This window comes from Cibotium barometz, chromosome 17 (assembly GCF_041138505.1).
Source record: "Cibotium barometz isolate CiBa-2024 chromosome 17, ASM4113850v1, whole genome shotgun sequence".
Taxonomy (NCBI): domain Eukaryota; kingdom Viridiplantae; phylum Streptophyta; class Polypodiopsida; order Cyatheales; family Cibotiaceae; genus Cibotium; species Cibotium barometz.
In genome coordinates, this window is record NC_141062.1 from 52,340,792 (window position 1) to 52,353,681 (window position 12,890).

At 47.4% G+C, this 12,890-nt stretch overlaps 2 protein-coding genes across 2 annotated transcripts in view; one reads left to right on the plus strand and one right to left on the minus strand.

The window, feature by feature from the left end:
• Positions 1-12,117, minus strand: part of LOC147630161 (syntaxin-22-like) — a 29,402-nt gene extending 17,285 nt beyond the window's left edge. The window contains exon 1 of the mRNA XM_086811806.1: positions 11,840-12,117. Within this exon, the coding sequence (XP_086667932.1) occupies positions 11,840-12,015 (176 nt within the window). The 5' untranslated portion in view covers positions 12,016-12,117. The remainder of the gene's footprint in view (positions 1-11,839) is intronic.
• LOC147630162 (uncharacterized) lies at positions 1,190-3,727 on the plus strand. Its single transcript, XM_086810933.1, has one exon. The coding sequence runs from the start codon at positions 1,632-1,634 to the stop codon at positions 2,091-2,093; it is 462 nt and encodes a 153-aa protein (XP_086667059.1). The 5' UTR covers positions 1,190-1,631; the 3' UTR covers positions 2,094-3,727.
• Positions 12,118-12,890: the final 773 nt, after the last annotated feature.

The window sequence follows — 12,890 nt, forward strand, 5'->3', positions numbered from 1 at the left end:
GTAGCAACAATCTGCAAGAGAGCACGTAAGACAAGAGAACACTACACAGGGTATGTGATCTTCTAATCCGGTTCCTCCCTCCTGCTACTTGCTTTCATATTTAAGCATTAAAGCTTACCAATTGCAAGTAGAGTCGATGACAGCAGAAGTCTTCGCGATGGAAGTCCTTGGAGTGAAGAGATCTTCGATTTGTAGCAGTTCTTCGCGACAAAAGTCTTCAAGAGGATGAAGGGAACCTTGGGAAAGCTTCCCCTATGGTTCAACTTGAGAAAGGAGGGCTGAAATTAGGGTTTTCAGCAAAAAGACAAGAAATTACAGCAATAAAGAGAGCTGTTTTGCTGAATTTCAGTCATTGGGAGTGTGTAGGAGAGTGATTAGGATCCGGAAACACTTGGAAGCTTGAAAATCACCTTAGCAAGCTTGGAAATGCAGTTGGGAAAGAGAATGTGCAAAAAATGCAGCCCAACAAGGAGGCGCCAATCTCTAGAGAGAGAAAGAGGAGTGAGGTGGTGAGTTGTCCAGTGTAGGTGGCAGCTAGGTGCTTTGTGGAGAGCAAGCTAGAGTGGACACATGGCTGGTTACTCCCTTTGTACAAAGGGAATAAGGTCTGGGCGGTGGACATTGGGTTATGTCAATGTGTGTGAACATCGGGCTGGTCATAATTTATAAGTGAGTTTTGGTCGCCCAAAACTTAATGAAGTGTGTACACACTCACTTATATTAGTGCTAACTCCTAAGGCCAAGTTTATGACCAATAATTACCACCTGTCACATGCCACATAACCATGTCAGCAGACAGTTTCACATGCACGGTTCGCGGGCGGGCGTCTCCTTACCCAGAACTACACATTGGTCAAGCAAGCACATAAAGATGCTATGCAATGCAGCATTGGTATGGACAATCCCCGTTCATGAGACTATACCAAAATAGACGTGCCCCAGGCAAGTACACGAGGTACCAGACCCAATGGAACACTAATCCACCAAGCATTTCCGGGCATGTACACAGAGGCACAAGTCCCAACGGAAAGCCAAGTCCACAGTATCACACGAGTGGCATCAATCTCCCTGGCATATACAACTGCCATGGACACCAGTCCAATGTACATACATGATAAGAAAGCATGGGTGGACCGATTGGGTGGCCAAATGGTGACATCTCCCCCGGCTTCTAAACAGTTGTCCACAATTGAAAAGCATCCAAATATGTCTGAAGCACATGCGGGCAATCTCTGAAGAACTCTTCAACTACCCATTTAGCATCAATGGGAAGATAGTTCTTAAACTTCACAAGGTAATGCCTCACAACTTTGCCTGCAACAAGCTTGCGTTCCTTGAGTCTTCGGAAGTGAAGCTTGATGTTTTAGTATTAAAAGATTTACAAATTTGCTCGCATTGCACTCATTTTTGCACAGGATTGCTCAACTGGAGCATGTGAGCGGAACTGGAGCTCATACTCTCTTATACACACCAAGATTCGGAATCGCCTTAGTACTTCTCAATTAGAGAAGTTGGTGTACTGCAGAGCTAACATGAGGCTCGTGCGCAGCTACCATGCTTTGGGGTCACCGAAGCACATATAAATTGGAATTTGGACTCAAGAAGAACTTAGAAGTAGAAATTTTTTTCTAATGAATATCCAATATGCAATTTGTGGCATGTTTAAACAGGTTGATCCAACACTACTCAAATTGGTAGATGAACCCAGCCCGGAGCTTGTGGATCGGCAGATTAGAGATGAGCAAGATGAGATTTTGAGAGCTTTACATAGAGAGCTTGAGAGCGTGAATCGTTGTGTGACCCACTCACGTGCACGATCTCTCAGCATTCCTCTACGCCAGGCAGCTCCAGATCCAGGCTCTGCGAGACGAGAGAGCATTCGCAGGGGAAAGCTTCCAGTTCGTCGCACCCAGCAGAGGCGTGCAAATGAGGCTGTCGAACTCATTCACACTCAGATTCCCGAGGCATATGACGAGGATGCACTAGAGCTTGTTGTTGCTAAGCCAGAGTTCGATGAAGAGGGCAATGGTATCAATGATGGAGGCATGCTCTCTTCAGAAGACTCATCATCTTCATCTGATGATGAGATTTGAGACTCTTGCGTCTAGACTCTAGAGTCTAGACAACTGTAGTGTTTCATTGTTTTGCTTTTTGCACTTGTGGACCAGGACATGTGCTGTAGACATGATATTTGTACTCTCTTTTATCATCTATGACTTTCATGGTTCTTGCTTATATCACTATGACTGTTGACATGAGGTATTGTGTAATGGGCTTGGTAACTGATAGTTGATTTAAACTTTAAGTAATGAGGTTCAGTCTTTATTTTAAGTATTTTGGTTGCTATGTCTACAAAATATTCAGTTTCTAGGACTGTTTACAAATGGTGCGTACTGTTTACGTACCTTAAAATTTGTTCCGTACAGAAGTACGTTCCGTACGTACTGATAGCGTGCCGTACACTACGTACCTTTCCACCTTGTTGTGCACCACATGGTTTTCTATCCTATTCTTCCTATGTCTACCTTGTACATGTCGGGTGGAGTGTCATTGTAGATGCTCTGTCTTTATCCAATATATCTTCCTGTCTGTCATGCTACTCCAGAACAAGATTTGGTGGTGTGGTGCAGAACAATAGCCACAAAAAATCAGCTGTTCTTCTTCATCTTCAAAAATTATGCAGCTTTTCTTGCCCCTCGAAGCAATGTCTGGACATCTCTAGTCCCTTCTTGTTTGACAGCCCAGGCATGCCCTGGAACAAGTCTTCTGTGGAACTGACAAAGGACAGTGTCATGTGCATGATCAATGCCATGTACTTTCTCATGGCTAATCCAGAAGGGGGCAGCCAGTAAAAGATGAGTAGAACCAGAATTTAGGAGCCTCAGGTGCAGAATTTGTGGTGGACTTGGAGCAGGGCATGGGGATCATGGAGGAGGATGTTGTCGGCTGGTTCCAGAGGGCTGTCCGCTGATTCCAGAGAGCCAAGGGGCTGGAGCGCATCAAGAAAGACAAGGCGGCTGATAAAAGGGGCTTGCGTTTTTGTATTTATGCCAAGGCTGCTGGCCGACTGCTGGTCGGCCAGCTCTCCAAAGGATCCAAGGCCTATAAATAGGCACTCATGCTCATTGTTCTAGCCATTCAACCCTCTAGGGGTTTGGGTCAGTAGGAGTCCCATAGGGGGACAGTTTTGGGTGTTATTCACCTTTTATTCAAGGCAGCCTAGGGCTGTGTGTAAGAGTACCTTTTTGTACTATAGTAATATACTGAATTTCCAGCATATCTCTCTCTATCTACTCTCTCTCCATATCTGCGTTTTGCATCAGCATGTTTCCAGGAGTGTTTAGGGCTGAAAGAAGACCCCCAGAGCTTCCGCGTGTTACATTGGTATCAGAGCATCAGGCTCAGCAAAGCTAAACACTGATTCAGTCCCATATGATGGTGTACAGGTCCAAGGTACAGGAAAGTACACGGATACGAAGCCCAAGGCAAGGAGCACAGAATCGGGAAGAGCTCCCAGGAGGTTTGTTGGTGGTGTTCCACAGAACCAGAGGGGATGGCAAGCCTGTGAGCCAGATAGGTTCTCGGGCAACGGTCCCAAGGGAGGTTTACCCTCCAAGGGTGATGTGAGAGTGCCAGACTCATTTCTCAGGAATGAAGACCAAGACAGTGTTTAGAGTCAGGTCAGGAATGGATTGTGGACTAGATGGAATCAGATGCATAGATCTTAGTCTGTGATAGAGTGGTTTGGAGACCGGGCCGGGCTTTCAGAGAAAAGGGTTGCCAGGGATGGATGGATGGATGACAGAGGGACTTCGGGAGGAAAAGATTGGGATGATGACAGTCATCCAAGAACAGTTTGGAATCTCGTCATCAAGTTTAGCAGAGGGGGATGTCATGTGCATGAAAGATGCCATGGACATTCCCAGGTGCTGATCCAGAAGAGGCAGCTAGATAAAGAATATGAACCAGACGTTAGGAGCATCAGGGTGCAGATGAGGTAGTAGCTTGGACTTGGAGCCAGGACAAGGAATGATGCCCTGTCGGCTGAACCAGGAAGGGCTGTCGGCTGCTTAGAGAAGGTGGGCGGCTGGACCAACCAAAGGGCGGCGCTGGATATTATGGATATAAGGCCAAGACTGCTGGCCGACCAGCAGTCGCCTAGTTCTCCAAGGAAATAAAGGAGCTATAAATAGGCAAGGTAGCTCATAGTTGGACTCATTCAATCCTTTAGGGATTGGGTCCCTAGGGTCCTATAGTAGGACCAGATTTTGGGTGTTTACCACCTTTTATGAAGACAGCCTAGGGCTGTAACAAAGTACCCTTTTTGTACCATATCAACATACTGAATTTTCCAGTACATCTCTCTCTCTCTCTACTCTCTCTCCATATCTGTGTTTTGCATCAGCATGTTTCTAGGAGTGTTTAGGGCTGAAAGAAGACTCCCAGAGCTTCTGCGTGTTATATTGGTATCAAAGCATCAGGCTCAGCAAAGCTAAACACTGATTCAGTCCCATATGACGGTGTACAGGTCCAAGGTACAGGAAAGTACACGCATGCGAAGCCCAAGGCAAGGAGCACAGAATCGGGAAGAGCTCCTAGGAGGTTTGTTGGTGGTGTTCCACAGTGCCAAAGGGAATAGCAGTCCTGTGAGCCAGATAGGTTCTCGGGCAACGGTCCCAAGGGAGGTTTATCCTCCAAGGGTGATGTGAGAGTGCCAGACTCATTTCTCAGGAATGAAGACCAAGACGGTGTTCAGAGTCAGGGCAGGAATGGATTGTGGACTAGATGGAACAGATCAATAGATCTTTGTCTGAGACAGAGTGGTTTGGAGAACAGGCTGGGCTTTCGGAGAAAAAGGTTGCCAGGGATGGATGGATGACAGGGGGACTTCGGAAAAAGGATTGGGATGATGATAGTCATCCAAGAGCAGGTTGGATTCCCGTCATCAAGTTTAGCAGAGGGGGATGTCATGTGCATGATCAATGCCATGTACTTTCTCAGGGCTAATCCAGAAGGGGGCAGCCAGTAAAAGATGAGTAGAACCAAAATGTAGGAGCCTTAGGTGCAGAATCTGTGGTGGACTTGGAGCAGGGCATGGGGATCATGGAGGAGGATGCTGTCGGCTGGTTCCAGAGGGCAGTCGGGTGATTCCAGAGAGCCAAGGGGTTGGAGCGCATCAAGAAAGACAAGGCGGCTGATAAAAGGGGCTTGCATTTTTGTATTTATGCCAAGGCTGTTGGCCGACTGCTGGTTGGCCAGCTCTCCAAAGGATCCAAGGCTTATAAATAGGCACTCATGCTCATTGTGCTAGCCATTCAACCCTCTAGGGGTTTGGGTCAGTAGGAGTCCCATAGGGGGACAGTTTTGGGTGTTATTCACCTTTTATTCAAGGCAGCCTAGGGCTGTGTGTAAGAGTATCTTTTTGTACTATAGGTTGAATTTCCACTCTCTCTCCATATCTGCGTTTTGCATCAGCATGTTTCCGGGAGTGTTTAGGGCTGAAAGAAGACCCCCAGAGCTTCCGCGTGTTACACATAGACACAGAAAAAACTACCCTTCTTGTTTGACAGCCCAGGCATATGCCCTGGAACAAAGTCTTTTGAGGAACTGACAAAGGACACACACAGAGAAAAAACTTAGTGAATACAAGAGGGATGGAGTGTTTGGAGGAAGATCTGACAACTGGGTCCTCCATCTAGTACGCCAACCTTTTGGGACTAATCATTTATTCGAGTCTTACCGCATCTCAAGCACTTGTCCCCAACCAGTGTCATGTGTACACATCCATGTGTGGCTTTCATCCTTGGAGAGACAAGTTGCCTTGTCTACAATATAGACATTGAACCACTCTTAAGTAATCCTTGCAGCCACCAAAACTTGAAGCCCTTGACTAATAGTGACGGTGGCAAGTATGATATCACTGTTAGAAGTCATCTCCTGTCTTTATTAGACACCACGGCCTCTGTTGTAGGTGTGCCCGCCCTGTATAGGTGTTTTATCATTTTTCCTCGCTCCCCGTATTTTTTCCCCATTTTTCCCTATTTTTCCAAGGTGTGGGAGGCAGTGTAGGACCTGTCGGCTATACCAGATGCTAGCCGACTGGTCACAAGCAGTCCCAATTGCTCCCTACTGTAACGGGAGGCGGACGCGTGTATTGGAATCGTATAAATGTGAACAAGATTCTGAGCACTTAACACTTGAGTATTACAACCACAAAGCTGAAAATGACAGTACACCACATAAAGGGGCCGATGATAGGCTGACCCCCCCCCTTTAGGTTATATTACCAAAAGAGTCTGCAAAGTACAAGATTACGGGAGCCTGGGGATTCACCACCAGCCTGCACCTGATTCTTCCAAATACATCATGAATGAATACATTTCAAACAAGAGAATCTGTAGGTACATCCGCCCTACACACAGGTACATCCGCCCTGCACAAGCCTCTTCACAGGTACATCCGCCCTGCACAAGAGTATCAGAATCCTCACAGGTACTCCGCCCTGCACAAGATGAAAATGGATCTTTAGGCCCTGTTTCCACGCGAGAAACTGATCCAGAAACCTGTGTTCTCCGCGAGCAAGTGTCCCCAATGCTTGCCCTAAGCACCTGTTACCAGGAAACCTTGAGACACATCCATACTCACATATTCCATTGCTGTCCGGCCTGTTTTGTGCAATAACCAGTCCAAAACAGCAACTTTCTATCGCGAGAATTCCACCTGTAAGGGGTCCTACAGCCCTGTGGAGGTCCCTAGAGCTGTCTTGTACTGTCCAAGTTGACTTTGGACACCTGTAACCAGCCCAAAACTCGCAATAACCAGAAATTGCAGGTCTGAAATTTACCAACCAGCCCTTTAGAAGAGTGTGGGGATCGTTGTCCAAGCTTGTGTGAGTCCGGGAAGCAAGCAACCAGCCCTATAGCAACTCCCAAAGCTCCAACCAGCTCTCCAATGTGTTGAATAATGAATATCATTTCCGCTGCGTATTTTGACATGGTATCAGAGCCCTAGGCTCTTGATAGATCTTGGGAGTTTTCTGAGCAAGAGGGGGATAGTTATGTTGCTGATTGGTGGACTGTTTGGACTGTTCGGGAAGAGAAGTTGCAAGAGGAAGGCAGGCTAAAGTGCTGGACAGCCACTTGTAGGTTTAGAGTTTTTTTTTCCCACCCACCCACCCTTTTCAGTTACATCCCCGTGATGGTAGATTTGTTAGAGATGGCTGAGAAGCATGTGAAGATCCCGACTCTTCCCACGTTCCCAGTAGACCGTCAGTTGGACTGGAACAATTACGGCATCTGGAAGGTGATGATGGAGTCTGTGCTGGAGTCATATGACCTTGCTGATTTCATCGTTATCGGGGTTCCAAGGCCGGAAGCAGAGGAAGGGGAGTTACTGTCGATGAAGAAGGACCGAGAGGCACAGGCACAGATGTGGGATCGTGTCAACGCCAGGGTCCGGTCATTTATTTTCCTCAATTGCACACCACAAGTAATCAATCACGTAAAGCACATGACGCTGGCCAGAGGCATATGGCAGCACTTGGCTTCTCTTTATAACAGGGTATCACCCACGAAGAGGATCTCCTTGGAAGTGCAGATGCGGGTTATGAACCCTGCAAAGTCATCGACGATGCGGGAGCACATTAACAAGCTGCAGGCTCTCCAGCAAGAAGTCCGGGAAGGAGATATCATCTAAAGACATGGCCATTACTTTGCTGTCCCACTTGCCTGCTCAGTATTCCGCTCTCTACTCCTCTTTGATTACGAGTGGCAGGCTCAGCACCATTACTTGGAAGGAGCTTGTGCCCATGGTCTTGGACCAGGAGGAACGTTTCACGAACCCTCCTAACAGCGGAGGCTCGGAGGCCTTAACTGGCCAACGGTCGAAAGGCCGGAATAACAACACGGGCAAAGGGAAGGCTTCACTGGAGAAGTCTTCTGAGAAGAAGCCCGACACAGAACGAGCGAAGCTGAAGGCCGAACGATCCTGCAATGATTGTGGCGAGAAAGGCCACTATTGGAGGAAGTGTCCTAAGCGGACTGGGAAGAGTGCTGATTCTTCAGCCTCAGCTGCAAAGAGTCCTGCATTTGTGCACTTAGAGATGATGGACTCCGATGCTTCATCGTCTTCGAGCGAGGAGGCAGTTGGCTTCACCGCGAAGGATACCCGAGAATGGATTCTTGACGGAGTCATGTGCTTCCAGGCACATGACTCCGTCTTTTTGGTTCTGAAACGGCAGTCAAGTCGCATTTTTATTGGCGACAGCTCCACTATTCCGATACACAGTGAGGGCCGGATGGAGATTATTCCCGACGACAAGGGGGGCAAGCATGCTTCCCGTGTTCTTTACGTCCCTGCTCTAGGTTTTCATCTTCTGTCAGTGCATGAAGTATGCAAGACTGGCTTCAGGTGGAATTTGAGAAGCATTCAGTTGCTCTACGGGACCGTGAGACTAGCTAGGTTGTTTGGGAAGGCGATGTGGAGAATGGTATCTACAAGCTCTCTGCACTCTCCTCGTTGACAGGTTCTCAGGTCGGAGATCTGTGGCACTTTCGTTTTGGCCACTTAAATGTGGACGCATTGCGGCGAGCTTTTCGAGACCAGATGGTGGTTGGCTTGCCAGATGTTGGCAGTAGGCAAGGACGTTGCAGTTCTTGCATACGTGGTAAGCAGCACAGGGAATCCTTTCCGAAGCAGGCTTCCAGGCGGGCTTCGAAACCGTTGGAGTTGATTCACACTGACTTGTGTGGACCTCAGCAGACACCATCATTGGGAGGATCTCTCTATTTTATGCTGCTTGTTGATGACTGTACCAGATTCACGTGGATCTACTTTCTTTCCCAGAAGGACCAAGCTTTTGCACGGTTCAAGGATTGGCACGTGATGGTGGAGAAAGAGTCTGGATTGCAGGTAAAGACTCTCAGGGCTGACAAAGGGGGTGAATTCTCCTCGACTGTATTTCTCAAATTTTGTGCAGACCATGGCATCAAGAGGGAACTGGCCAATACCGGATCGCCTTCAGAGAATGGAGTTGTAGAACGCAAAAACAGGACTGTGGTGGAGATGGCGAGGACCATGCTGGAGCATCGTGATCTTCCTCGTCCACTTTGGGGAGAGGCTGTGGCAACGGCTGTCCATACCCTCAATCGGTCTCCAACGACTTCAATACCATCCATCAATTCGTATCTATCTAATTCACATCACATCCATCCATCCATTCGCATCTATCTAATTCACATCACATTCTCATCATCTCTATTCGCATCGCATCCATCCATTCAATCATCATCTGATTCACATCCCTTGGAAAGAGAATTATACCCCACGAATATAAGCTTGCAGGACTTGGAGTCAAGCTTCCCCCTCTGCTTCTTCGGAATATGATCCAGACAGGAATGAGATTGTTGTCAGCCGGGATGCGGTCTTTGATGAGCATGTTCCAGTATCCACTGTCGAGGAGCCGCCACTTCTTGGAGATCCAGAAGAGTATGATGATGATTCCCAGACCATTGCTCCAGTTGATCACCCTCAGTCAACACAGGAGGTTGAACCCATAGCTGGAGTAGAGCCCCCGCAACAGCAGGAGGCTCCACGATCTGTTCGAGTACCTAGGTGGTTGTTGGACACCCTTCGGGAGTCGGGTGTCACGGAGTTACCCTCCGAGTGGACCACAGAGGACGGCCCTCGAAGATCACACAGAGTCCGAGACAAAAGCATGCCATCGAGAAGAACAACACATGGGAGTTGGTACCAAGGCCGTCGAAACGGTTAGCCATTGGTGTCAAATGGGTCTTTAAGACCAAATATGCGTCAGATGGATCGGTGGACAAACACAAAGCCACACTTGTGGCTAAAGGTTATGCTCAGTGGCGAGGCATCGACTACGAGGATACCTTTGCACCGACAGCACAGATATCCACGATTCGGACCGTTCTTGCCCTTGCTTCTTCTCAGAGGTGGCCCGTGTATCAAATGGATGTAAAATCTGCGTTCCTTTATGGTGACCTGCAGGGGGAGGTGTATGTTGAGCAGCCTCCAGGCTTTGTTGTTCCAGGATCAGAAGGGATGATTTACAGGTTACGTAAGGCCTTGTATGGTCTTAAGCACGCTCCCAGGGCTTGGAATCAGAAGATTGATTCCTTCTTTGTTCGGACTGGATTTCAGAGATCGGTTTTGCAGATCCTAACCTGTATCTCTTTCGGGAACGCGGCGTGGTTACGATTATCATCCTTTATGTGGATGATCTCATTCTCACCGGCGGTCATGTGGAGCACATTAGCGTGACGAAGGCTGCCTTGTCAAAGGAGTACCGACTTAGGCTTACTCCACTTCTTTTTGGGATTGGAGATCTAGCAGACCCAGAGGGGGTTTTTTGTCTCTCAGCAGTATGTTCATGAGTTGCTTGAGGCCTTTGGGATGGAGAATTGCAAGCCTATTACTTCGCCGATGGACCCAAACACAAAGTTAACCGTTAATGATCCTTGTGAGCCAGTTGATGCCTCGCAGTATTGGAAGTTGGTTGGTTCATCTATCTGGTTGCTGAACACCAGATTGGACTTGAGCTTCTCCGTGGAGCTGTTGAGCTCTTTTATGCAGACGCCATTGAAGTCTCATTGGGACGCAGGATTGTGGATCTTGCGGTATCTGCAAAGTACGAAGGATCTAGGACTCTTTTACACAAGAGGGGATGGAGTCAGACTCCAAGGTTGGAGTGATTCAGACTGGGGAGGAGATCCAGACACGAGGAGATCTACTTCAGGTTACAGTTTTACCCTCGGCTCAGGAGCAGTTTCTTGGAGCAGTAAGAGGCAGTCAACTATTGCCCTGTCTTTGACAGAGACAGAGTACCGGGCTGCTTGTGGTGCTGCTTGCGAGGTTGTGTGGTTGCGGAGGGTGAGATTGGGTTTCCACAGAAGGAGCCCACAGTCATCCACTGCGATAACCAGAGTTGTATAGCTATTGCTCGGAACCCGGTCTTCCATGCCCGGACCAAGCACATAGAGATACAGTATCACTTTGTACATGAGAAGATCTTGGCTGGTGACATCTTGCTACTTTATTGTTCGACGGAGGACAATGCGGCGGACCTCTTCATGAAGTCTCTACCTCAGGCTACGCTCAGGCGGCACTCCAGCTCCCCTGGGTTGATTTCACAGCCAGGAGCTGAGAGGGGGTGTTAGAAGTCATCTCCTGTCTTTATCAGACACCAGGGCCTCTGTTGTGGGTGTGCCCGCCCTATATAGGTGTTTTATCATTTTTCCTCACTCCCCGTATTTTTTTCCCATTTTTCCCTATTTTTCCAAGGTGTGGGAGGCAGTGTAGGGCCTGTCGGCTGTACCAGATGCTGGCCGACTGGTCACAGGCAGTCCCAGTTGCTCCCTGCTGCTGGCCGACTCCACACGAGTGATGGCCGACTTTGATATGCTGGCCGACTGCTGTATTTTCAGGTCGTGGGCATTTCAGGTCCAGTCGGCTATCCATCTACTGGCCGACTGCACTCATGGGGCCATATATATACTATATAGGCCTCATTGCCCCCACATTGTATTCATTCAGTTTTCCTCAGGATCTTGTGTATAGAGAAGGGTTATACGCCTATCTCTCTCCTTCTCTTGTGCTGTCTATTTTCTGCACTCTACTTGCTCTTGTGGTCTCAAGTTTGGTTATCATTTCCGCTGCGTATTTTGACAATCACCCATTCTGATGCATGAACTTAATGCCTAAAATACTTTTGGGTCTCGTGACAGGAATTTTTAGGTTTTTTTTTTTTTTGGGGGGGGGGGGGGGGGGGGGCAGAAGATTGTGGAAATTTTAACTTAGATATAGAAAAAAAGCTTACAATTTCTCACGCAATTCGGGGGTGTCCTTGGGCGTGCCGAGGGTGTTGACGAGGCGCTTGAAGGTGGAGACAGATGTGTTGATTTGGAAGATGCCTGCCGCCACGGCCTGGCTGGAATCCTGCTTGCCCTCATCCTTCCTCCCTGTTCCGCCCACCACAATGTCCTGGTAACTCATCGCCAAATCAAACCGTCAAAGCTTATGGATTACATACACAAGAGCCCAGAGAGAGACAGACAGAGAAAGAGAGAGACGACTTGTAGGCATGCGTATATTTACATATTTATAAGTCATGCCGTATTAGTACCTTGCTTCAAAAAAGGAAGTGTTTTTTTTTAAGATTTTTTTTTTGAGAATGCTTTAAATTATATTAAGTAAAAGACGGCTCTACAGACTAATTACAAAAAGCTTTTTACTGAAAAGCTTAACTCCAAACCATTCCTAAAAACTCATAAAGAAGCCTAGGTCCATGATGAAATGCATTAAGTCTTTATCTCTATTCGGCTGCCATTAACTCCCTCTTCTTGTAAACCAGTTGTGCCTCTGTGTCTCTTATTATATCCATGGTCTCCTCATCAACATCATCCATCTTATCCACCAGAGTGTCATTCAGGTCTTATGTCTCTGCCAATAACAGTTTCGTTGTATCCTTTAGAGCAATCTGCATCAAGGAAATTTTCAGCCCTTGCAACACATCAGATTGTTTTTTTTTAAAGTATAGTATTTCTACTAATCCATACATTCCAAAGAAAGGCTGATCTGATTAAATTCCACATTTTAGTTGAACATCCATTTGCTTCTCCCAACAAAAGCTCTTTCCAATTAAGCTCTTGCAAGTGGTTGGGATAGATGCATTACTGTAAAAAGGAGAACGTCAGTTTGACTTTCTGACAATGCATGAACAGATGGGGAATGGTTTCCCGCTCTTGCTTGCAACTTTGACATAAACCATTACCTAACCCTATTGAATCTGCACGGTCATTAGTCCACAAGGCATGATGCAATACATCAAACATGAACTTTTAGGAGGGATATATTTCGACCAAATATTC

Bases quoted from the DNA above. Each gene is read 5' to 3' on its own strand.
- LOC147630162 (XM_086810933.1), top strand. From the start codon at position 1,632: ATGAATATCCAATATGCAATTTGTGGCATGTTTAAACAGGTTGATCCA.